We start from the raw sequence: 22,958 nt of genomic DNA, 5'->3' as shown, positions 1-22,958 counted from the left end.
TTGATTTTAGCAATTCTAGTGGGTGTGAGGTAGTGTAATATTGTGATTTCAGTTTACATTTCCCTAATGACTAATCATGTTGAGCATCTTTTCATGTGCTTATTAGCTATTTGTTTATCTTCTTTGGAGAAATAGCTATTCAAATCTTTGGCCCATCTTTCAATTAGATATTTTGTGTTCTTATTGTTGAATTGTGAGAGTTCTTATATATTCTGGATACAAGTCCCTTATCAGATATACAATTTGCAAACATTTTCTGCCACCCTCTGGGTTATCTTTTTATTTTCTTCATGGTCTCATTTGATGAACAAAACTTTAAATTTGATGAAGTCTAATTTATCTATTTTTTTCTTTTCTTGCTTGCTTTTGGTGTCTTATCTAAGAAACCATTGCCATGCAGTATTCCCCTTTATCCTTAGGGGATATATTTTAAGACCCCCGGTACATATATATATGTACCGGGGGTCTTAAAATATATATATATATATATATATATATATATATATATATATATATATATATATACATACATACCGGGGGTGCCAAAAAAAATGTATCCACATTTTAAGAGATGGTCAATGTTGCTCAAGCAGTAGTTTGCCATAATCAGAAGTGCCTGGACACTGATGGCAACCACTTTGAGTACCTCTTGTAATTACAGAAGTCAAACATGACTTGCATTCATCATTTGTTATTGGTATATATTAAGTATTACAATTTTAATAGTTTTTTCCTTTCTTAAAATGCGTATACATTTTTTGGGCCTCTCTCTCTCTCTCTCTCTCTCTCTCTCTCTCTCTCTCTCTATATATATATATATATATATATATATACATACATACATATATATGTAATGTTTTCCCTTATACATACATACATACATACATACATACATACATACATACATATATACACTTTACAACTTCTCTTTGGTGTAGGCTAATTGCCAGCATCACTACTGTTGTGCTTTGGGGCCGTTATTAAGTAAAATAAAGGTTACTTGAACACAAGCACCACAATACCATGACAGTGAATCTGATAAAGGAGACGGTTGCTGACTAAGGGGCAGGCAGCATGTACAGCGTGAATAACCTGGACAAAGGGATGATTCACATCCAGGACAGGATACAGCAGGAAAGCACAAGATTACATCACGCTACTCAGAACGGGGTGCAATTTAAAACTGATGGATTGTTTATTTCTGGAATTTTCCATTTCTTCTTTTCAGACAGTGGTTGACTACATGTAGTTGAAACCACAGAAAGTGAATCTGTAGATAAGGGGGGGACTATTGTATATGCTGTGTCATCAGAGAAGGCAGTTATATCTGGCTTTTCACTTTCCAGGATAAGAAATGTGCTCTTGACCATGCCAACTAAAACACAACAGCCTAAAGTAATGCCAGAATGCCAATTTATAAATTTACCCTGAAAAAGTAGCTCACACAACAGGAAATAATTAGCATATTCTCTGTCTACAGTCTAGGTATTTGGGGAGTCAAAATGTAATCAGAATCCACATCATTGATTTACCATGAGAAATCGCAGGTGCAGGGACTGACTTATTGCTTTCAATATCATCAGTATTCTCAAGTCATGCAGACAAACTTGCCTGGGAGTCAGCAAGATCCTTGATGCATGGTATCAGAACAAGGGAAGTTGGGCAAATTAATAAATTGATTCCCTAATAACACCAGGCTAGAAGAGTTAGTTTCATTCATCTCAATAGAAATACTCAGTTTGTTGCACAAAGCTCTATCTTTTCTGAATAGTGCTGGGATGAGTATTAACCAGATTGACCTCTGTGACTCTTCTTTTCTTACTCTTCCGAAGTTGATTGACACATTCTCTCAAGCTAGCTACTAAAGAGACTTGCTAAATGGGAATTGAAATTTACGCTCCTATGTTCTGACCCACTGTGAGTTGCTTTTGCAGTTCAGCAATGCAATTTACCTTACCCGCAGGTGCTTGTAGGTACCTGAATATAACCCTTAAGTACTTATCACATGCCTTTCCCCATATTGCTCTTATTTTCTACTTTGTAAATGAGTTTTCTAGCCTGGGAATCATAATAACCCCAATGTATTTGATTTCATCAAGGCTTTTGGCAGAGTATTGTGGCGGAAAAATGTGAGCGAGCCACTTGAACCACTATTGGTCGTTTATCTATTTATTTTTGCCTTTATCTCTTATTGTTATTTGAAGTATACAACAAAACACAAATTCTATTGTACAAAATCCAAATAATACAGAAGTATAAAGAGTAAAATTTAAAAGTTGGCCTTGACACTCTTCCTATTTTTATTCTGGCCAGGGATGTTCACCATTAGTCCTTCGTTTTTGGATACATCTAATATCTTGGGTCTATTAATTATACTTCAATATCTCTGCTTATGTATTTAATCTATCAGGTCCTGAAAGGATGTGTTAAAATCAACTATAATTGTTGATTATTTATTCCTGCATTTCTGTCAATTGTTACTTAATGTATTTTTGAGGCTGTATTATTAGGTGAAAAAATACGTTTATGATGATTAAGATTCTTGTTATGTTGTTCCTCTTATAGTTTAGCAAAACACAATAAAACTTTAAAGATAATCCAACCAAGTTCTCTTCTCAAGAAGTTAGAAAATGAACACTAGGGCAAAACTGAAGAAATGAGAAGGAAGAAAATAAAAATGATAAGGGCAAAAATTAATAAAATGGAGACTTAAAAAGAATATAGATTCATACCCATTAAAATGGTGATTATAACACACACAAAAAAGCAAAACAGGAAATAAATGTTACTGAGGATGTGGAGAAATTGGAACCCTTGTTCACTGCTCATGGGAATGTAAAATGGTGTGGTACTACGGAAAACAGTATGGCAGTTCCTCAAAAAATTAAAAATAGAATTACTGTATGATTCCGCAATTTGACTTCTGGGTATATACACAAAAGAACAGAAAGCAGGATCTCAAAGTGATATTTGTACATTCACGTTCATAGCAGTATTATTCACGATAGCCAATAGGTGGAAATAACCCAAATGTCCATCCACAGATGAATGGAGAAACAGAATGTGATATATACATACAATGGAAAATTATTCAGTCTTAAAAAGGAAGGAAATTCTAACACATGCTGCAACATGGATGAACCTTGCCGATATTCTATGTGCAAGAAGTCACAAAAGGACAAATGCTGTATGATTCTACTCATATGAGGTACTTAGAGTAGTCAAGTACATAGAGACAGAAAGTTCAGTGGTGGTTGCCAGGTGTTGGGGGTAGGGAGAACGGGGAGTTATTGTTTAATGAGTATAGAATTTCAGTTTTGCAAGATGATAAATGTTCAGTGGATGGATGGCAGTGATGTTTCCACAACAATGTGAATGTCTTAATGTTAACCATTTATTTAAAAATGGTTAAAATGGCACATTTTATGTTATGTATTTTATCACAATTTTTAAATAAATAATTTTTAAAAAGATATAGAATATTAAAAAACTCAAAGGCTGGTCTTTGAAAAGATTGATAAGCTAAGCATACTTCTGGCAACACTGATGAAGAACAAAAAGAGTTGAGTGCAAATAAAATACAGAACTGAAAAAAAAGGGAAACATCTAGAGACAAAATGGAGATGAAAAAAAAAATAAAAGAGGGCTCCCATTTGGGGCTGGAGGTAGTGAAACTTGCAGGGAACTTCTATAGCACTTGAGGCGCTAGGAAAAGAATGAGTTACTTACTGTTCTAAAAAGAGAGGGAGAAGGCTGCTTTTCTTTTCTTGTCCCCTACCATTACTAGATGAAATAGATAAATGTATAGAAAAATATGAAATACCAAATATGTATAAGAAGAAATAAAAAACTTAAATCAATCAATAAGAAACTAAAGAAACTGAGATAGAAGTTAAAATGTTTTCTCCTCTCTGCCAGAGAAAAAACCCAGGCCCAATGGTTTTACAAGTATGCTTTACCAAACTTTCAAAGAAGAGTTAATTCCTATCTTATGTAAAGAGTTGTTTCAGAAAATAGAAAAAGAGTGAGAGCTCCCCAGCTCATTGTATGAGGTTAGTGTAAGTTTGGTTCCAAAACCAAATGATAATAATTAAAGAAAAGAAAATTATACTCTCATTTCACTTATGAAATAGTTGCAAAAATCCTAAATAACATATTAACTAAATGAATAAGACAGTGTATTTAAAAAATTAATCACAAGCATGTGGGATTTATCACAAGAACTCAAGGAAAATTGACATCAGAAAAATCTAAATAATAATTTAACATATTAATAGACTGAGGGAGAAAAATCATGATTATCTCAAATGATGCAGAAAAACATTTGACAAAACGTTACACCTATTTTGATTTTAAAAAAACCACACCAAAAACCTCTTAGCAAATGAAGAACAGAGGCATAGTTCCTTAACTTTGTAAAGGTCATATATCAAAAACATAGTAAATATTATGCTTAATAGAGAAGTTATAGATACATTCTACTTAAGAGGAAGAGAAGAAAAGGGCACCCACCATCACTATTTATGGTTATCATAGCCTTAGAAGCACTTGCCAATGCTCTAAGGAAAAGAAACAAGAAATACAAAGATTGGAAAGGAAGAGATAAAATTGTCATTATTTCATCTACTTAGAAAAACCAACAGAATCAACAAAGTGGTAAAACGAATAAAGTTCCACAAGGTTGCTGGATTCAAGATAAACGTAAAAAATTTAATAGCGTTTCTCTATAGTAGCCATAGTCAACTAGAAAATATAATAAGAATAAGAGCATTTGCAAGAGCAACAAAAACTGTGAAATATTTAGTTCAATAAAACTATGAACTGTTTCACTGAAGCAAGAATATACAGATATTCATGGAATAAATTATAAAACTAATAAAGGATATAGAGAATGACTGTAATAAAGTAAGAGACATTCCACGTTTTTGGAAGGATTGATTTAAAAGTATCAAGATGGCAAACTTACCAAATTAGCACATTGATTCAATGAAATCCTAATTAAAAATTTAGTTGAATGCTTAGAAACTCAAACTTTCTCTAAGATCTATATGGAAAAACAAGGGTCCAGAAATTACTAAGTTAACCTAGAAATATAAGAATAAATAGAGGAATTTTTTCCTACCAAATATTAAGACGTGCGACAAAGTCATAATAATAAAAACAGTCTGGTATTGGCTCAAACACAGACAAAAAAATCAGTAGAACAGAATAGAGAACTCAGAAATTGACCTATATACAAATACGGAAACAATATATGGTGAATTGGGAGCTGCGACTAAACAGGGAGAGAGAATGGACTGTTTCGTAGATGATGTTGGCAGATAACACAGAGATAATAAAACTGGCTCCTTATATGGGGAAAAATAAAACTGAATCCCTACCAAGCATCACATACAAAGGGTGTTTGAACTCGTCAGTAATCAGATAAGGGTAAATTAAAGTGGTAACAAGATCAGCCTTTGTACCTACTTACCTGTAAAACTAGGAATCTGGTTAACACCAGGTGGAGTGAGGACGTGGGCCTCTAGGGCCCCATGCAGTGCCATTGGACATGCAGACTCTGCAGCCATTCTGGATGGCACTCCGGCAGTACTTCGTCAATTCATCCAGCATTCTGCTTCTGGACATATGCTTTTAAAAATCTTACTTGGATCTACGAGGAGACATGCAATGGTATTCATGCCAGCGTTGTGTGGGATGATAAGGAACTGGAGGCAATCTGGATGGCCATCCCTGGGGCTTTGGGTGCTCAAAATGTGATGGGTGCACATTGTGGAGTACTCTGCAGCAGGTAGAAGCAAGGGACTTAAAGACATAGGATTGAACGGGAGGAGTAACAATGACACATAATACAACACCTAATACATAAGTGGCATTGTATTATATATGTATAGTATAAACTGTATTATCATTTTACTGAGTTTCAAATTCATTCATACGGCAACGCACACGAGTCAATAACACATATCACCTTAGTTATCTATTGCTGCTTACCAAATTACCCCCAAACTTAAACAGCAATATGCATTTATGATCTCACACGGCTTCTGTGGGTCAGGAATTCTATGGGTCAGAGCAGCAGAGCTGGGGGAGACTGGCTCACAGGGCTCTCATGGGCTGCACTCAGACTGTCCGCCAGGGCTGCGGTCATCTGAAGGCTGGACGGGGGGCTGGAGGCTGTTTCCAAGGTGGTGCCTTCACACGGGTGCAGGGAATGCTGGCTGTCGGTGAGAGGCTTCTGCTCCTCACCACGTGGGCCTATTCTCAGGGCTACTTGAGTATACTCATTACATAGCAGCTGGCTCCCTCTAGAGCGAGCGATATGAGTGACCTGAGTGCTCTGAGAGAGAGCATGGAGGAAGCTACAGTGTCTTTCATAACCTAGCTTCAGAAGTGACACTCCGACACTTCGGCCACACTCTATTTGTTAGAAGTAAGTGATTATGTGGGGCCCACACACAGCGGGAGGAGGGGATTGGGCTACACCTTTTGAACAGAGGAGTGGCAAAGAATTTGTGTACACACTTTCAAACTACCAAACATACTAGCAAAAGAATTTACATTAAGTAGTTTCGAGAGGTTGCATATGATAGGGAAGAATGATAGGAATGGGATAAAAGGAAATAGAAGGAGGGGAGAGAGGGAGGGAGGTTAACAAGTGGTCCTGTGTGTACCAAATACAACAGTGTGCCACGAATTGAGGTATATGCTTAATTGTCTGCATCTTGAGTTAAAAAAAGAAAAAGAAAAGCTGTGTGTGCATCTTTTCAGCTTCCTTCCTATATGTTCACATAAGCCTATAAACCTTCACATTTACAGGTTGTGTTTTTTAGTGTTTTGATCCTGGCTGGGATCTTATGATACATATTGATCTATAACTAGGTTTTTTCACTTAATTGTGCATCTTGGAGAGTTTTTCATGCCGTTATACAGAGGTCTGTCTTATTCTTTCTTTTACCGCACATCATTCCATGCTATAGCTATACCACAAGTTAATTAATCACTTTCTTACTGTTGGACAGTCAGGTCAATTTTACTTGTCTTCTTTTTTCCTTTCTCTCTGGTTGGCTGGGTGTTCTGTCCGATTGTATCGATAGCCACTTTTGTTTTTCTGTCCTCTCTGTACTTTCCTTTCATTTATTTTGTTTCCCCTGGAGCTCAAGATTGAGGGAAAGGGACATGCAAGATGATTCTGCTGCAGGCAGAGATTGTAACTTGAGGGCAGAGAGGGGCTACTGTAGCAGGTGGGCTACTTCTTCCTACTCCTAACAAGTTGGAGTTAGGAGGCTCAACTCCGAGGCTCAAGCAAGGCTCCAGGAAGGAAGCTCCCTTCCCACCATCCTCTTGCCTCCTTCAGAAGGGCCTCCTCCCAGGCCCTGGCCACTCCCAGCCCCCTGCACCCCCACCCCTCAGCTGGTTGGGAGGCAGGCAGGAGGCTTTTCGCGGGGGCTGTGCCGGTGGGCCGTTTTCCCAGAGCCAGGAGTGAGGCAGGACTAAGTTTCTGAGACATTAGGGGTTAAAAATGGGAAGAGATGAGGAGTCAAGAAAGTTCTAAATTGACTCATACTCTTTTGGGGCTGGTCTAAGTTGTCTGGACCAATCTCTTTCTCTCGTGAGACACCTTCATGGGTCTTCAGAAGCTCACATTACTAAGACCTGTTATTCTCTTCATGGTTAATAAACATTCAAGTACAAGCACCTACGGAAAAATTAAATATGGCACTCTGCAAACATCCTGGTCCTTGCCTTCAAAGACCCCACATCTAGCATGGGGACTGACAGGTGAGTAGCCCACCCAAGGCAGAATAGCATCAGGTAAGGGTCAGCCTTCCAAGTCCACTGAATGTCTGGGTTTCCCCCACTCCACCCCCATCACTTACTAAGTGCTTGACATAGGGCACGTTATTTCACCTCCCAATACCTGTTTTCCCATCTGTAAAATGAGGATATAAGAGTCTATTTTCTTATAAGGTTGAGCTGAGAAATAGATAAGAAAATGTATATGAAGTACTTAGCACAGTGCCTGGCATTGCTGATCTGAGAACATGGAACTGATAGGGAGATAGCCAGTCTGTGGTTGTGTATAAACGGGGGCACCAATCGAACAGGGAGCCAAGGGCTCTGGGTTCTGTGCCTTCACAAATGAAGGGAATAACCCACAGGATGGGCAGCCTTTGCCCTGGATGAGCTAGTGGGAGGTATTGCAGGGTGACAGAAAAGCAAAAGGAAAAGCACTGGGTTGGAAACAGGAGGCATGTTTGGAGATGGAGAGTAGCACCCTGTGGCTGGAAGCTTATGTTCACTGGCAAGAGGAGGAAAAGTCCTTTCAGGGATGTGTGCAGGCAGGCTTCTGGCACAGAGAAGGAGGTTCAAGGCCCTTCCATGGACTTGAACCCCAAAGCTAAAGGCACAGGTCTATCACGGGACAGCTGTCAGGCTCAAGCAGGGTTCCAGGAAGGAAGCTCCCTTCCCACCATCCTCTTGCCTCCTTCAGAAGGGCCTCCTCCCAGGCCCTGGCCACTCCCAGCCCCCTGCACCCCCACCCCTCAGCTGGTTAGGAGGCAGGCAGGAGGCTTTTCGCGGGGGCTGTGCCGGTGGGCCGTTTTCCCAGAGCAAGGAGTGAGGCAGGACTAAGTTGGCGCCAGCTCCCTCAGATACAGACATTGCTGGCTGGATGACCGGCCTGCCCCAGCTAACTTGAGCCCAAGGGCTCCTCAGACACTGTGTTCCTGTCCTGGAGGCTGTGACACCACATCCCAGGGGTGTGGCATGTCACAGAGGGAGACCAGAGGGGCACCAGCCATGCCTGGAGTAGGGCAGAGCCCGGTGAAGGCCAGGTCGAGGTTGCTAGCAGGCAGTGACAGGAGGAGGAGCCGCCTGAGCAGGACAAGTCACCACTTGTGGGAAGAGACCAGCTGGAGCAACCAAAGGTGGAGCAGAGCTGCCCCTGGACTGAGAGGAGTCAGGGCCAGGAGCCTGGCTGGAGGCAGGGTAAGGAGCTACCGGCCCTGCAGAGGGGAGCTGGGGAGGCAGGGGTTGGATGCCTGGGAGGTCGCCTCTGATGGCAGAGCCTCACTCAGTATTACCGTCCCTGCCCAAAAGAGGGGACATTGGCTCCTTTGACAACAAGGCTCCCTGCTGGGGTGGTTGGGACACGTCAAAGCTGGTCTTAACCAGAATGTGCTTCAGAGAGCTGTCCTGACTGACTTCTCTCAGGAAACTGAGGCTTGGAGGACTGATGTGAACATCCCAAAGTCCCAGGGCAGCCGTCAGTGGCAGGGCCAGGACATCAGCCTGTGGGATTTGACCCTGGTTTGGTCCTTTCCTCTTTGCCACAGCTGTCTCTTCCTTGCTGGGCTGGTAGGGCAAAGGTCAGCCCTACTGAACAGGGCGTGGCTCTGTGATCCCTGTGGCCCCAAGGGCAGGCCCCCTGATAAACTGGGTTCAGACTTGCATGTGGATGGAATGAGGGCTAGGGGGAGGCACAGTGGAGACTTAGAAAGAGTACAGGACTCTCAGGTTCTGAGCCAAGCGATGGCGTCCTGTTCCATCTGACCCCAGGCAAGGCCTTCTCCCCATTTCCTCGGCTGTAAAGCGGGGCAGGGCCAAGAGCGGACAAATTGGGGGTGAGGCCCTTTGGTCTCTGCTGATCAGTGTGCTACTGCTATGGCAGGCGACCTCGCACTAGAATGTTCTTAGAAGCCAAGGACAGGTGGGGATGTGGTCAGACCCACTCACCTGGGTCCTCTGTGCAGAGTGAGACCAGTCCTGAGAACGCAGCGCGGGAGCGGAGCCGGGTGAGGACGCTGCGCCACGCCTTCCTGGCCCTGCAGGCTGCTCTGCCTGCCGTGCCCCCCGACACCAAGCTCTCTAAGTTGGATGTGCTGTTGCTGGCTACCAGCTACATAGCCCATCTCACCCGCACACTTGGCCATGAGTTGCCTGGCCCCGCCTGGCCACCCTTCCTGCGTGGACTCTGTTACCTGCACCCTCTCAAGGTAGGCCACAGGCCCAGGGCCTGGGGGAAGGGGGCTCGGGATAGAGGGATATTAGACTCAGGCCCCCTGACCTGAGCAGAGCAACATGGGGACCAGCTGTTTCCCACTCTCTCAAACAACAGGAGCCTAGATTGGCTCTTAGGGTGCAGTGGAGGGTGGCGATTAGAAATGACTTCATGAGAATATGGTTCCTCCAAGAGGAGGGAAATTCATGGAGGCCTCAAGACTCTGGGGTACCAAGTGGCAGGAGAGAAAAAGGAGCAGTTTCCAGGGCTGGTGCCTGGGAAAGGAAACCACACCTAGGGGAGTCCTAGATTCGGAGGGACATCATCGCATCGTACAATGACTCATGTCCTCTGGACTTGTGTCACAAAGAGATTCTCCCTTTGGAAGAACAATAGTCTAAAAAACCATCAGTCTAGAAGCAACTAAGCTGGGGGAGGAGGGAGCAGAGGGCACAGTGGCGCCTGGGGTAAGGGGGGGGGGCTTTCTGAATGTACCACTTACCAGACTGCAACCTACCTTTCCTGCACCTCTGTTTTATTATATTGAAAGGGAAGTAACAGGAGCCTTACTTCTCTTCCAGGGTATGAAATAAGATCATGAATGAAAGTATAATTAACAATAAATCACCATCTCAATAACAGCTAGCATTATTTGGATGCTAAAGTTATGCCAGGAGCTGGACTAAGTGCTTTAGTGCACTCTTATCTTTTAATCCACACAAGAACCAAAGGAGGATAATTTAACAGATGAGGAAACTGAAGCTTAGGGAGATTAAGGGGCTAAATGCAGTCTGAAAGCAGGGAGTCTGACTTCAGACACCACCCCCATCCACACACACAGCCACCGCGCAGACCCAGGGGATGGCATGTAAGTTGCTGGTTGCAGAGTATAACTGTGCTATAAAGGTAGGGCTAGCTTTGCCCTCTGAGGATAGCGTTGTAATAGGGTCAACTTTATTTTTATGGTAGATACTTTTAACCATCTCTCTCCCCTAAACATCATAGTTCTGAAATGTCTTGAAACTTGAGGATTTTTTCTGTCAAGAAAATGTAGCTGGGGGTGTGGGGGGTGGGAGATGAGGGTAAGGGGGATCAAATATATAGTGATGGAAGGAGAACTGACTCTGGGTGGTGAACACACATGGGATTTATAGATGATGTAATACAGAATTGTACACCTGAAATCTATGTAATTTTACTAACAATTGTCACCCCAATAAATTTAAAAAATAAATTAAAAAAAAGAAAGAAAATGTAGCTGAAATGCAAAAAGTTGAGACTAGATGGGCACAACTCTAAAATGGTGACAGCGGCAGCTGGGGTGGTGGCCGTGGATAGTCATTGCTTTAGCTGTAAAATGGTGGCCAAGGCAAGGCCATTGCATGTAGCTGACAACACGTTGAAGAATGAAACATGAGAGCCTGGTTAGGTCTAGTACACTGGCAGCTTGGTGAGGTGGGGTAGTCATCCAGGAGCAGCGCCCCCTCAGCCCCCAGGTGAAAGGGCTGCCAAGAGGAGGGCAGAGTCAACCTGGTTTTCTGGGACTGTCTGCACTCCTCCTGGAAGGATGGACTATCATGGAAGTCCCCAGCTTGGAGGGAGTGGGCAGCACTGATGTCAGGGGCCAGATACCGGTGCACCGGGCAGGGGGCTGGGCAAAAAGAGGGCTCAGGACTGTTCAGTGTCAGGAGGTGCCTCTCCTTGCCCTGGCTCTGCTGCCCTCCGCACTGCCCAGCCATGACTGTGGCCAGTTCTGTCGTCCACCTCCCTCCCCACCGTGGGGGCTCCTCTCAGGGCTCTCGCTATCCTCAGCTGGCTTCTCATGTGCCCCTCCGCAAGGCTCAGGTGACCAGGAGAATGTGTGGGGCCAGACGGGGTGGTGAACCAGAGACCGCTGTCATCAGAGCAGTCATGGCAGGGCAGGGCCTCAGGGAGGGAGACTAAGAAGGCCGACGTTTGGGTGCCAAGGGCTACGAGAAGCTGCAATAGTGAGCATTACTCACTTTCCATCCCTGTGTCTTGCAGAAGTGGCCGATGCGATCTCGTCTCTACGCCGGAGGCTTGGGGTACTCTGGCCTTGACTCCACCACAGCCACCACCTCAGGCCAAAGATCAAAGGAGGCAGAGGCCGGGTCCCAAGTCTCAGGAGAAGCAGAGGCTCTCCTTCCTACCAGGCCACTCTCACCAGCTCTTGGTGACAAATGATGATCACACTTGCCCTTTTCTCCTAGACTAGGACTCAAGCTTAGGGACCTGGATTCTCTACCAGGCCTGGCATGTCTTCACTGTCTTACCCATCAAATCTGACTCAGTCCCCAGGTTCCAGCCCACAGACGAGGTAAAACCGCGGCATCTCTGTGATGAGAGTACACAGTAGCAGCAGGGAGCAAATCCTCCTCTTGGCACCACCACCGAGGGGGTGACTTCCCTGTGGCAGCTTCAAGGGAAAGGGGCAAGGAAGGGGTTTGATTGGGTTGGAGGTTGAGTTAGGGCACCACCCCTTGCTTTCTCCTGCTCAAGTTCCCACAAACCCTCTGGAAATTGCTAGAAGACAGACACTGCTGCACAGGTGCAGAGGTAGGCGCCTAAGGTAGCAGCAGCCACAGGTGCTGATGGGACAGCCAAAGGCCAGACAGGCTCTTGGAAGTTACGGGTGTGAACAGAGCTGGGCCGGGGTTACCTAGCCAGAGGAAAAACTGAAGAAGGGAACATGTTTTGTTGTTAGCCCATACAATGCTTAGTGGACATCAAAGAGGCAGGAAGGATTGTAGGGGGCTTGTCTGTGCATTATGGTCTCTCCAGCTTCCCCTCATCACTACATTTTCTGGGCTCTGCACCCTTCCAGACTTTTTTAAATGTGAGTTAGTTACAGGTTAAGCCATAAAGCTTGCATTGCTTACATTCCAGTTTCCAGAGGCGCTTTTAGATGGTTGCAGCTGCCTAGTTTGCAAAGATCTTACCCAGAGGCAGCTCTACCTTAACTGAACCAGGCAGCTCCATAAAGCCTTTGCATATGAAGAATATTGATAGACTGGATTACATCCTTGAATGACCTTCAATGGAGAATGGGTATCTTTTCCAGGGGATAATTCGTCTTTTGTTTCCATCATGTTAGAAACCTAACCTCCAGGAAAAACAAAGCCTGGGGTCAATGGGGTCCTTGCATGACTTTGGCCTAAGGCCTCACTGGCTCTGGAGTTATTTCTATAATCTGTCTACAGATGAGCTGCCTGGGGCCAGCTCCTCCCCACAGACACTGCCCTCCCAGGCTCTCCTTAAGCCATGGGGTGCCACACATTTGATAGGGTTTTAGTGGAATTTATCTCTGGCCCTGAAGAAATCATTTGAGGGCTAATCACGGAGTCTACACATACTGGAAGTAACTTTCCAGATCTGGTATAACTTCCAACTAGGCAACTGAAGTCCAGACAGAAAAGGAATCAGCTTTTTGTTAAACTTCAGGGCCTCAGAGAGGGAGGGGATGGTCCAGGCTGACTAGAGTCCCAACAGGGGTAGCCTTAGCCAGAGCTACCATTGCCATCATGAGCATAACTGAGGTTTTGGGCAGGCTGGGAGTGGCCAGGGGTAGGGTTCTGGCATGATGGGGTGCTGTTCCTCCATAGGGCTGGCCAGCGCAGCAGGGGAAAGAGGGCTGAGGGGGTGACTCAGCGAGTTGAGGTGGAGTCAGAAAAGGAAACACAGAATGTCCCAGCCGTGGGTGCATGGGGTGGGGGAGAGCAGCTGGACTGTGGCTGGGAGCCATGGGGAGAAGGCCTCGGCCAAGGCTGAACTCGTAAATCTACTGAGTCTCGGCCTGGAGAGCTTGCGCAGAGCTGCTTCTGGGCAGCTGCACGGGGCCAGGAGGGGCAGAGACCAGGTGTGGGTGGGCACAAGTACAGTGCTCTTCAGGACCATAAAAGTCCAGCTCGAGTGTTCTATTTTGAAGCCAAAGAGCAGGGTCTTCCTGGTTGAGTTCAAGGAGGATAAGAAGAGGACCAGGGGACTTTCCTCCAGAGCTCGTGGCACACAATCTTTTTCTGAGGACGAAGCTGGGAAAGCTGGCTTTGGGTGTGCATGGGGGGGTTCCCGCAGAACATGGGGCTTTTCCTGATAACTGGGAGACTGATTTGGGGCTCGCCCCACCCTGCCTTGCTCAGACTCAAGCCCTCAAAGGTGACCACATCGCCCAAGTAGAGAAGACAAGGAGGGCAAAAGAAGGATGAAGTGGGTGGAGGGCTGAGGAAGGGCAAGTGCCATCATCACAGGTTTCTAAAGCTGCTCTTTCCAGGCAGAGCTGTCTTCCTTAAGGCCCAGACAGGACCGGGGGGTCCAAAGGCTGTCTCCTCCAGCCGGACAGCACCCAGCACAGTCAGACCAGGAAACAAAAGGGCTGTGAGGGGGTGGGTGGAACCAAGGGATGAGCAGGAGTAACCAGAGGAAATAACAGTTTGGAGATTTAGATCCACAAACGAACCAGAACCATCAGTAACCCCCTTTGCCTCTGCAGCAGCGAAAGAAAAACACCTTCTCACTGGGAGATGTTTTATTCCCACCAGGGTTGGAAGCAGGGGGTGAACAAGAGCAGTGGGTGAGTAAGTCTCAGTTGGAGGCAGCTGAGACTCAGGTCCAAAGACAGCGTTTATTCCCTGGGAATGAGGCTATGTGGGAAAGAGGCTCCAAAAGGAAACAGGAGCACAGTTGACAAAGTGACACTAAAGTGATCTGGCTCAGGAGTCAGAGGGATGGCTGGCCCACTTGGTTATCTTGTACCGCCTGTCCCATTCCCAGTGCCCATGACTTGAGGTGAGGGTGGAGGCCATGATGATGACAGCTTCCCCAGAGTGGGATGTGCTGTGCTTTCTGATGAGCTGCAGAATTAAGGGCAGAAGCTTAGATGGACTGTGGCAGAGGAAGAGCTGGCCAAGGGTTATCTAAGTATTAAGGGAGAGGCTGCAGACCTCACCAAATTGGGAACTAGAATAATTAGAAATAGAAAATCTAGTCTTTTCTGAGAAATTCTTTTTCTCTTCCTCTGGAAGGAGCCTGGCCAGGATGAGTCAGATGGCACTGTCCCTTCCCTCTTGTGGCACAAACCCTAAACCCAGGGCCCCTGAAAGTTTAGATTCTAGATCAAGAGTTGGCAAACTATAGCCAATGGGCCAAATCCAGCCCCTCCAACCTGTTTTTGTAAATAAGTTTTTATTGGAATACAGTCACACCCATTTGTTTATTACCTATGGCTGCTTCCTGATACCATGGTAGAATTAAATAGCTGTGAAAGACTGCAAAGCCCCAAATATTTACACTGTTCCTACGAAGGAATTCTGGCCATTTACAGAAAAAGCTTGCTGACCCCTGCTCTAGATCAGAGATACCCAAAGTGTGGGCTGGGAACCCTGGGGGGTGTCCCTGAGACCCTTCCAGTTCTCTAAGTGACCGAAACATAATACAAGATGCTATTTGCCTTTTTTCACTCTTATTTTCTCACAAGTGTAATGGAATTTTCCAGAAGCCATAAGACATGTGATATTGCAACAACAGATAGGATGTAGAAGCAGATAGGAGAATCCAGCTGTCTGTTACAATAGACATTAAAGATATCTGCAAAAATGTAAAACAATGTCACTCTTCTCACTAAATATTTTCCAAAGTGGAAAACAATTATTTTTCATAAGAATTGTACATATGTTCACCTATATGTTAATTATGTTATTTTAAAATAAATGTTCTTAAAAATTCTCTATTTTAATTTCTCATATGGTGACTATCAATAGAATAACCCACATAAGCAAAAGCTCTTCAGAGTCCTGCTTTTTTAAGACTGTAAAAGGGTCCGGAGACCAAAGCTTGTTAGAATCTCTGATTTAGAATAAATTGGTGATGGTCAAGGAAAGCTCCTACCTGACCCCATGACCCTACATGTGACAGCTCTACCCTCTATCTAAGGGCAGCTGCTGCGGGATGGTCCAGGTTCAGGCAAATAATCAGAGCAAAGGGTGCTGGGAGGGGGAGAAAGAAAAGGGATGAAAAGGAACCTGGAAGATTAGGTGGTCGTCTGGAGAGGGAAGGAGGGGGGCAATCTGGATAATATAGGTGCTATCTGGCTAATGCAGTAAAGTTGCTTCTGACAGGACACGGGCAGGAGGTCAAGGAGTCCTGGCAACACTGGGTAAATGATCCGAGGGTTCAGGGTCTGGCCCCACATTCCCCCTGAAGGTCAAGGTACCTCTGAGTCTTACCGTGTAACCAGTGCACACCTAGCAAGCCCTGTGTTCTTGGGGCTCCCAGCCCCCAGCCCCTGCCTACCTCCTGGAGCTCGGCCGAGAAACCGGACTCACAGACATCCAGGAGCCCAAAGGGCAAGGTCAGTTCTCCCCCAAAGTCCAGATTCCCTGAGCACTCTCCCTCAGCCTGTCTTGCTTCTCTGTATACCCATCCCACACCTCCTTACCAGTGAGCAGACTGCCAGGTCGGGGGCTTCCGCTGGACTCACAGCCAACCACAGCTCCCCATGACCTGGCCTTCAAAAGAACCACCACGACCCCTGCTTTGGTGATGAGAAACACCCGGAATGATTATCTCTTCTTGGTTGAACCTGGGTTTCCCACTCCTCCCCCCGCCAGGCTGGTGGCCAGAGATGCTGGGAACATGCAGATGGGCACTTCCCCTTTCTGCGGGCTCTGCCTCCCCAGCCTCAAGGTGGGAGAGGAACCCCCACGCCCAACACAGCAAGGGATCATCTGCTGAACAGAGAAACAAAGGACAAGGGACCTCCTTAACTGCCTAGGGTAGGGCTGACCACTAGCCACCAGGAAGATATTAGTGGGGACAGAGGCAGAAACTAAGGACCAGTGCCATTGAAAAAGCTGAGAAGTTATGAAGGAGCAAAGGTGAGTGAGGTTTTTTTAAACCAGAAAGCAATTACAAAAAATTATGATCCAGTAATCAGAATAGAAACAATCCTCCACATTAGGATGCAGGAAGTTGAAAAACAGTTGAGTAAATCAGGCCTAAATAACAGCAGTTACATCAAGGCTTCCGTGGGGCAGAACCTCTGGGGGTTGGGTTCAAGTTGGATGGAAATAGATTCTATACCACGCATCCCAGAAACCACAGCTAATAGCATGGTGGCTGGCAGAGCCCCTGTATCTCTGGAGTCCTGGGGAAAATACAGTTAGTCTGTCTCCCAGATGCAAACTTTGAACTTTGGGAGGGGGCCAGCCATAACTGATGCGCACACGACAGGTGAACATAATAAAACTGTCGAGATCTGATATGCTCTGAGAAGTGCAGTAGTGTAAACCGGAACTTGAAGCAAAGCTGAGCTGTAACCGCTAAAGTGTGGGCATATGCCAAGCCTGCTGGGAAGGACTACATCTCATTGCAAGAAGCCATTAGCCCTGACACTGGGAGGGCTGCCAGATGTGGGATGGGCCAGCCAGTCAGCAAAGCACCTCTTCCTTCACATGCCAAGGCTGGGTGAATGTGCCTCACAAACATGGTTATCGTACTCCACCAACTGGCCAAGGAAGGGAGGCTCCCTTTTGACCAGTCTCACCAGCTGCCTATTGGCAACAACAAGCCACCACCACGATTTCCCCTGGACATAAGGGAAGACCAGGACAGACCTATTTTTGCTTCTGGAAGGTCATCATAATAGTATGCCATTGACCCAGACAGGAAGGGCCCTCATACATTACTATAAAATGAATACCTACTTGTTCCTTGAAAAGGTGGAACTCCACATGGGGAAAACGTGGCGTTACTAAAAAAATTATGAAATTCTAGGCTGTATTTTTGATGTCTACAGGATCCAGGGTTAACAGATTTTCATCGGGTTCCTGTTATGTGTGAGCCATGGGGGAAGTTGAGGGGAAGAACTGGATGGCCCTTTTTGAAAAGCAGTGTCACTTTGTAGAAGAGATCTGGATATTGCAAATCCTTCCAAGAAACCAGCTGTTAGAAACACTAGCAGTGAAGTGATGTGGTGTGTTATTAACACCATACTAATTTAAGAGCTAGAACAGAAAGAGGCTGGTCTCATGCATATAAAAAGAAACCAGAGCCATCAGCAGCCTCCCAGAAACAGTAAAAATCCTAAGTCAATCATTACATGATGATCCTCCTAAAGCCCTTTTAAGAAGACGGAAAATGTTCTTTCCAGATTAAGAAGACACAGAGATTGGCCGGCTTTCTGCCCTATCACCTTTACCAGAGGATTTTTTTTTTTCTTTAAAGCATTGCAAGGATGATCTTTGTACAAGGTCAGAACTGGAATTGTTCAGAAGCTGCCCACAAAGATCTAAAGTGACAAAGTATCTATGTTGAAATATCCCCTCTGGCTTTAGCAGAAACTTCTCTTAAATTTATATCCCCAGCCAGTGAGATTATCTAGTTTGAAACAACTCCTAGCTCTTCCTAAATTGCAAACTTGTGAAAGACGATGGCTCTGATCTTGATAGAAGGGTATCAGTGGGGCTGAGCGGCTCGCCCATAGCCTGTATTCTCTCCCAACTTGATGTCGTCCTGGATAATCGTCTTGTTATCTGGTGTAATCATTGTTATTCTTACAGAGGTTTCATTCAATTTGTGCTCAGTATGGCAACTATGCAAGTTATAGAAGGAATTTCTCCAGAGACACTCTAAACAAACATGAACAATCAGAGCAGGAAAGAGAAAATGTGGGTTTGTAAAACACACTGGACCAACTGCTGATATAGAAATGACCTGCCTTATAGGACTCCTGCATGAGTGACATATTTTCTAAGAAAAATTGTTGGACTTCTGTTTCTGACAATATGGTGGACTAGATGTGTAGATAAATCTTCCTGGTACAGAACCCTCGAAATGATGCTAAAATATTAAAACATATTTTTAAATGATAAAATATAAAAAATATTTTAAGTCGTTGAACTGGCAGAGAAATAAGGGAAAGGAATAAGAGAGGGATTAAAAAAGCCTAAAACCAAAATAGTCAGCATGACTGAGGTCTGTGTTGCTTTGGTGGTATCTGCAGATTTCTGGTGCCCAATACCAGGGTTTTAACAGACCAAATTTGGGGACCAGGGACAAAGCCTGGGACCCATACAAAATGGGAAGTTGGGTCAGAGACCATGTCATAAGGTGGGGATCGCCATAAAGCAATAGCCTCTGTGTAAAAAAGAGAGATAAAGACGCTTGCCCAAATAGGTCTTGGCTCAGGCTGGGGTTGGAGGGAGTCTCCCAGAGATTTCTAAGCCCTTAACCTTTTAGGACAAAAAGAACAAAAATTTTAAGTGGTCTTGATTTAGTAGTATTTTTAGGCACAAGCAAGTACAATTCTTCTCTGGAACAGCATGCTTTATATCCAGGCTTTGAAGGCTTCCCATGGATAAAATTCCAACAAATTAAAAAATTCATAGCAAACAATTCTAAAAGTCAGAAGGAAATATGCCACCATAAGCAAGCAACACTAGAAACATTGAACTGTAGACTCAGACTTGCAATGACTGCAGATATGATCATTTTTAGCTACAGAATATACATTAAATATGTTTAAAGAAATAAGGAGTAATTTGAAAAGACATGCAGGAACAAAGGCTATCAAAAATGACTAGGCATAATTGGGGGAAAATAAAATTTCTCAAAATTAAAAAGATTTAAAAGATTAAAAAGAGTAAAAAATCAAAAAGATTAAAAATTTAAAAATATTTTAATTAGGAACCCAGTAGATGATTAAAAACAGAACTAGTAAATCAGAAAATAGATCTGAAGAAATTACTCAGAATTCAGTACATATGGACAAAGAGATGGAAAATAGAAAAAAAGAATATAGGAGAATATTTTCGTGACCCTGGAATAAGGAAACATACCTTAAAGGAGACACAAGCAACACTAACCCTAAAGGAAAAGATTGATAAATTGTACTACATAAAATTAGGAACAGCTATTTATCACAAGACACTACTGAGAGAGTGAAAAATGCAAGTTCACAGGCTGGGAGAAGATAGTTGCAATACATAGAACCAAAGAGCAATACATAATCTCCATAGAGCAATAAGAAAATTGTAACTGGGCGAGAGACTTAGTCAGACTTCTTTGTAAAAAAGATATCCAAGTGGTCTAAAATGATCCGCTTCAATAGTAATTCAAAATATGTAAATTGAATCACAATGAGATAGTACTTAAATACATTCACTAGAATGGATATCTGTATCTATTAATCCAGTAAGTACACTCCTGTGTATATAGCTCCGAAATATGAGTGCACAAGTGCTTCAAAAGATATGTACAAGAATGTTTATAACAGCATTACCTGTAATAACCCCAAATTGGAAACTTGTGTTCTTTCCTATGGTTGCTGCGGCTGAGCTTCCGTACCAACCCAATATGGTTATATTTTTCTTTGCCAGCTGGCACCCTGTTAGGCTCTGCCAATAAGGGGCTCTAGAGAAAGCCTGCAAGGCAAGAGGAGCGAGAGAAGGAGCTTGCTTCCTGAAGTTTGCTTAGGGCGCCTGGGGTGTCATTGTGGCAACAACTCTTTACCTTGGCAGCTACGCTTGGTTGAAGTTTTCAACCTTCCTCCCTTCTCAGAACCAGCCTTTACTGTACCCCTCAAAGGTACTGCACTAACTGTTCAGTGCTGTTTCCTCTGAGGTCTGAGTTCTACCTCCCCCAGCAGGCTCTTCCTCCAAGCTTCTGGATTCCAGTAACTCTCACCTCTTCCCATTAACCCCAACTCCTCCTGTGACTTCCTTCAGTTGCCACGTCTATGTTTCCTGGGCATTTCCCTTTGGCCTTTGTAGTCCTTATAATAAACTCCTGTTAAAATAACAAGTATGGTTTTTATGTCCCTGACTGGATGCAGCCCAGGATTAATATTTTTGGCATCTGACCAGCCTCCTGACCAGGAATGAATTGTAATATCACTCCTCTTTTAAATAGGGAACCTGAGGGCTGCAATGTGGTTGGTAAGTTTCCCAGATCCTCACAGCCTTGCTTGGTTGATTGTCGATGGCTTCTTGTCATGGTTACAGAAATCAACCAGAGCCAAAGAGATCAAAACATCCTGGGTGTCTACTGCTGTGACTGCCTGTGACCAGGAGGACAACTAGGGTTCACGCCAACCTTTATGAACAATATCTGGCTGGACTGTTTTTCTCCTATGAATGGGAAAATGGCGTCTTGCTTCGAGTCTTCATGGCCTTCTTTAGATGAGTTGCTGAGGAAACTGAATTTGAGAATGTCAAACTTCAGAGGCACCCTGCTGTTACTGTGGCCACCACTGTGTATGTGTGTATTTAATAACGTCATTGCTATAGCTGATTCTTTAACCAGATTGTAAACATGTGTGCAGAGATTACCCAACAAATGAACAAAAAGTTCGTGTGATTTGTAAGCAAAACAATGTGAGCTAAGACCTTGATGGGCCAGGATCTTTCAGTGTTCATCCCCTAGCAGGCTTGTGTACCAACCATTATGAATTATTATAAACCTAGTCCACCCTCCCTTCTCCCCAGAAATCCCTCATGGTTTATAATTTTCCTAACCCAGTGAAGTACACACCTCCATAGTTCCCAACATTTAAATCTGTGTCTAAAGAAAGCAGAACACAAGTTGTTTATTCAAAAATCTGTTTTTACTTACCCTTTAAGCCATAATATTCTTATAAAAATTTCCTAATGTATTTATTCTAGATGGTGATAATCTTCTGGTCTGCATTATGCCCTGGAGGCATTATCCAACATCTTGGGACCTCAGCTCCTGACCTTCTCAAGTGTAATTTCGCTCACTTCAGCCACCCACTCCGAGGGACATGCCTTTTACCTTGTCATCACCACTAACTGTACCATCTCCAGAATCTCTGTTTCAAGCATTCTGATTTGATAATTTGATCCCTATCTCCTGTTCGTCCATCTGACTTAGTTAGGCTAGTGCTTCCAGCCTAATATTTCTTCAATCTTATTGAGATCTCTGATGTATTTACCACTTCTGTTTTACTAACTGTCTTCCCTCATCTCCTTACCTCCTCTTTACTCACCCCAGATTCCATGTACATTATTATAATTGCTCCCTTGAAAATTACCCTGATCCCTTTCCCCGTCCCCCTCCATTGTGTTTGCTTGGCAACATGCAGACTCTGTCCTATCTTTCCACTCCAGGCCTTGTCCAAACGTGACTGGAGATGAATACACAACTGTGCTCACTGGCCTCCCTTGAAATTCTCATCATAAACCTCACATGGGCCCTCAACACTCTGTGACAACTTTCCCTGATATGTCTCCTTTCCCACATTCTAGCACATTTATTTCCCGTGTCTTTTTTCTCCTCGAGACCTCTCAGCGTGCTTGCACCGCTTACTTCATGGAATAAATAAGAGCAATCAGGCAGGAATCTTCCCATCATCACACCACACCTACCAATTCCCCAGCTGCGTGCCCATGCTCACAATAGATGGGGCTTGCCCTCTGCGTGGGCCAGAATCCCACTCACTCGTGCCCTTTTGAAGAGCCTCATCTTAAAGTTATTTCCTCTGCTCCTTCTGCCTCCTTAGCTTTTTCTTTCATCACCACTGGATCATTTCTCCCATTTATATCAGCATACAAACACTCTCTAGTATATCTTTCATTAAAAACAAACAAACAAAACTTCCTTCATCTCAGATCCCCATCTCACTGCCCCCACATTTCTCTGTCCCACTGCATAGCAAAACTTAAAAAAAAAAATACTCTCCATTATCTTCCCTCCCTCACTTACTCCAACCAGTTGTCCATCTCCACTTCACCTCTAACTGCACTGGAAAATAAAGTAAACCTTAATAAATTTTTTAAAAATCGGAATCATACAAAATATGTAATTTTCAGGCTGCTGTGGAAAACAGTTTGACAGGTCCTCAAAAAGTTAAGCATAGATTATGATATAACCCAACAAACCCACCCCTTGATATGTACCCCAAATAATTGAAAACAAGTATTCA

General features: G+C 44.1%; 1 protein-coding gene across 1 annotated transcript; it reads left to right on the top strand.

The window, feature by feature from the left end:
* The first annotated feature begins 8,486 nt into the window (after positions 1–8,486).
* TCF23 (transcription factor 23) lies at positions 8,487–15,746 on the top strand. Its single transcript, XM_019735262.3, has 3 exons — positions 8,487–8,991; positions 9,756–9,998; positions 12,029–15,746. Exons 1-3 carry the CDS (start codon positions 8,770–8,772, stop codon positions 12,206–12,208), a joined length of 645 nt encoding a protein of 214 aa, XP_019590821.1. The 5' UTR covers positions 8,487–8,769; the 3' UTR covers positions 12,209–15,746.
* The last annotated feature ends 7,212 nt before the right edge of the window (positions 15,747–22,958 follow it).

Source organism: Rhinolophus sinicus, chromosome 2 (genome assembly GCF_057876585.1).
Source record: "Rhinolophus sinicus isolate RSI-liver-muscle chromosome 2, RSI-T2T, whole genome shotgun sequence".
NCBI classification, from domain to species: domain Eukaryota; kingdom Metazoa; phylum Chordata; class Mammalia; order Chiroptera; family Rhinolophidae; genus Rhinolophus; species Rhinolophus sinicus.
This window is presented reverse-complemented; position numbering and strand designations above follow the sequence as displayed.

Coding starts and splice junctions, on each gene's coding strand:
- TCF23 (XM_019735262.3), top strand. CDS start 8,770: ATGTCACAGAGGGAGACCAGAGGGGCACCAGCCATGCCTGGAGTAGGG. Junction 8,992..9,755: donor GGAGCCTGGCTGGAGGCAGG/GTAAGGAGCTAC, acceptor TCCTCTGTGCAG/AGTGAGACCAGTCCTGAGAA. Junction 9,999..12,028: donor GTTACCTGCACCCTCTCAAG/GTAGGCCACAGG, acceptor TGTGTCTTGCAG/AAGTGGCCGATGCGATCTCG.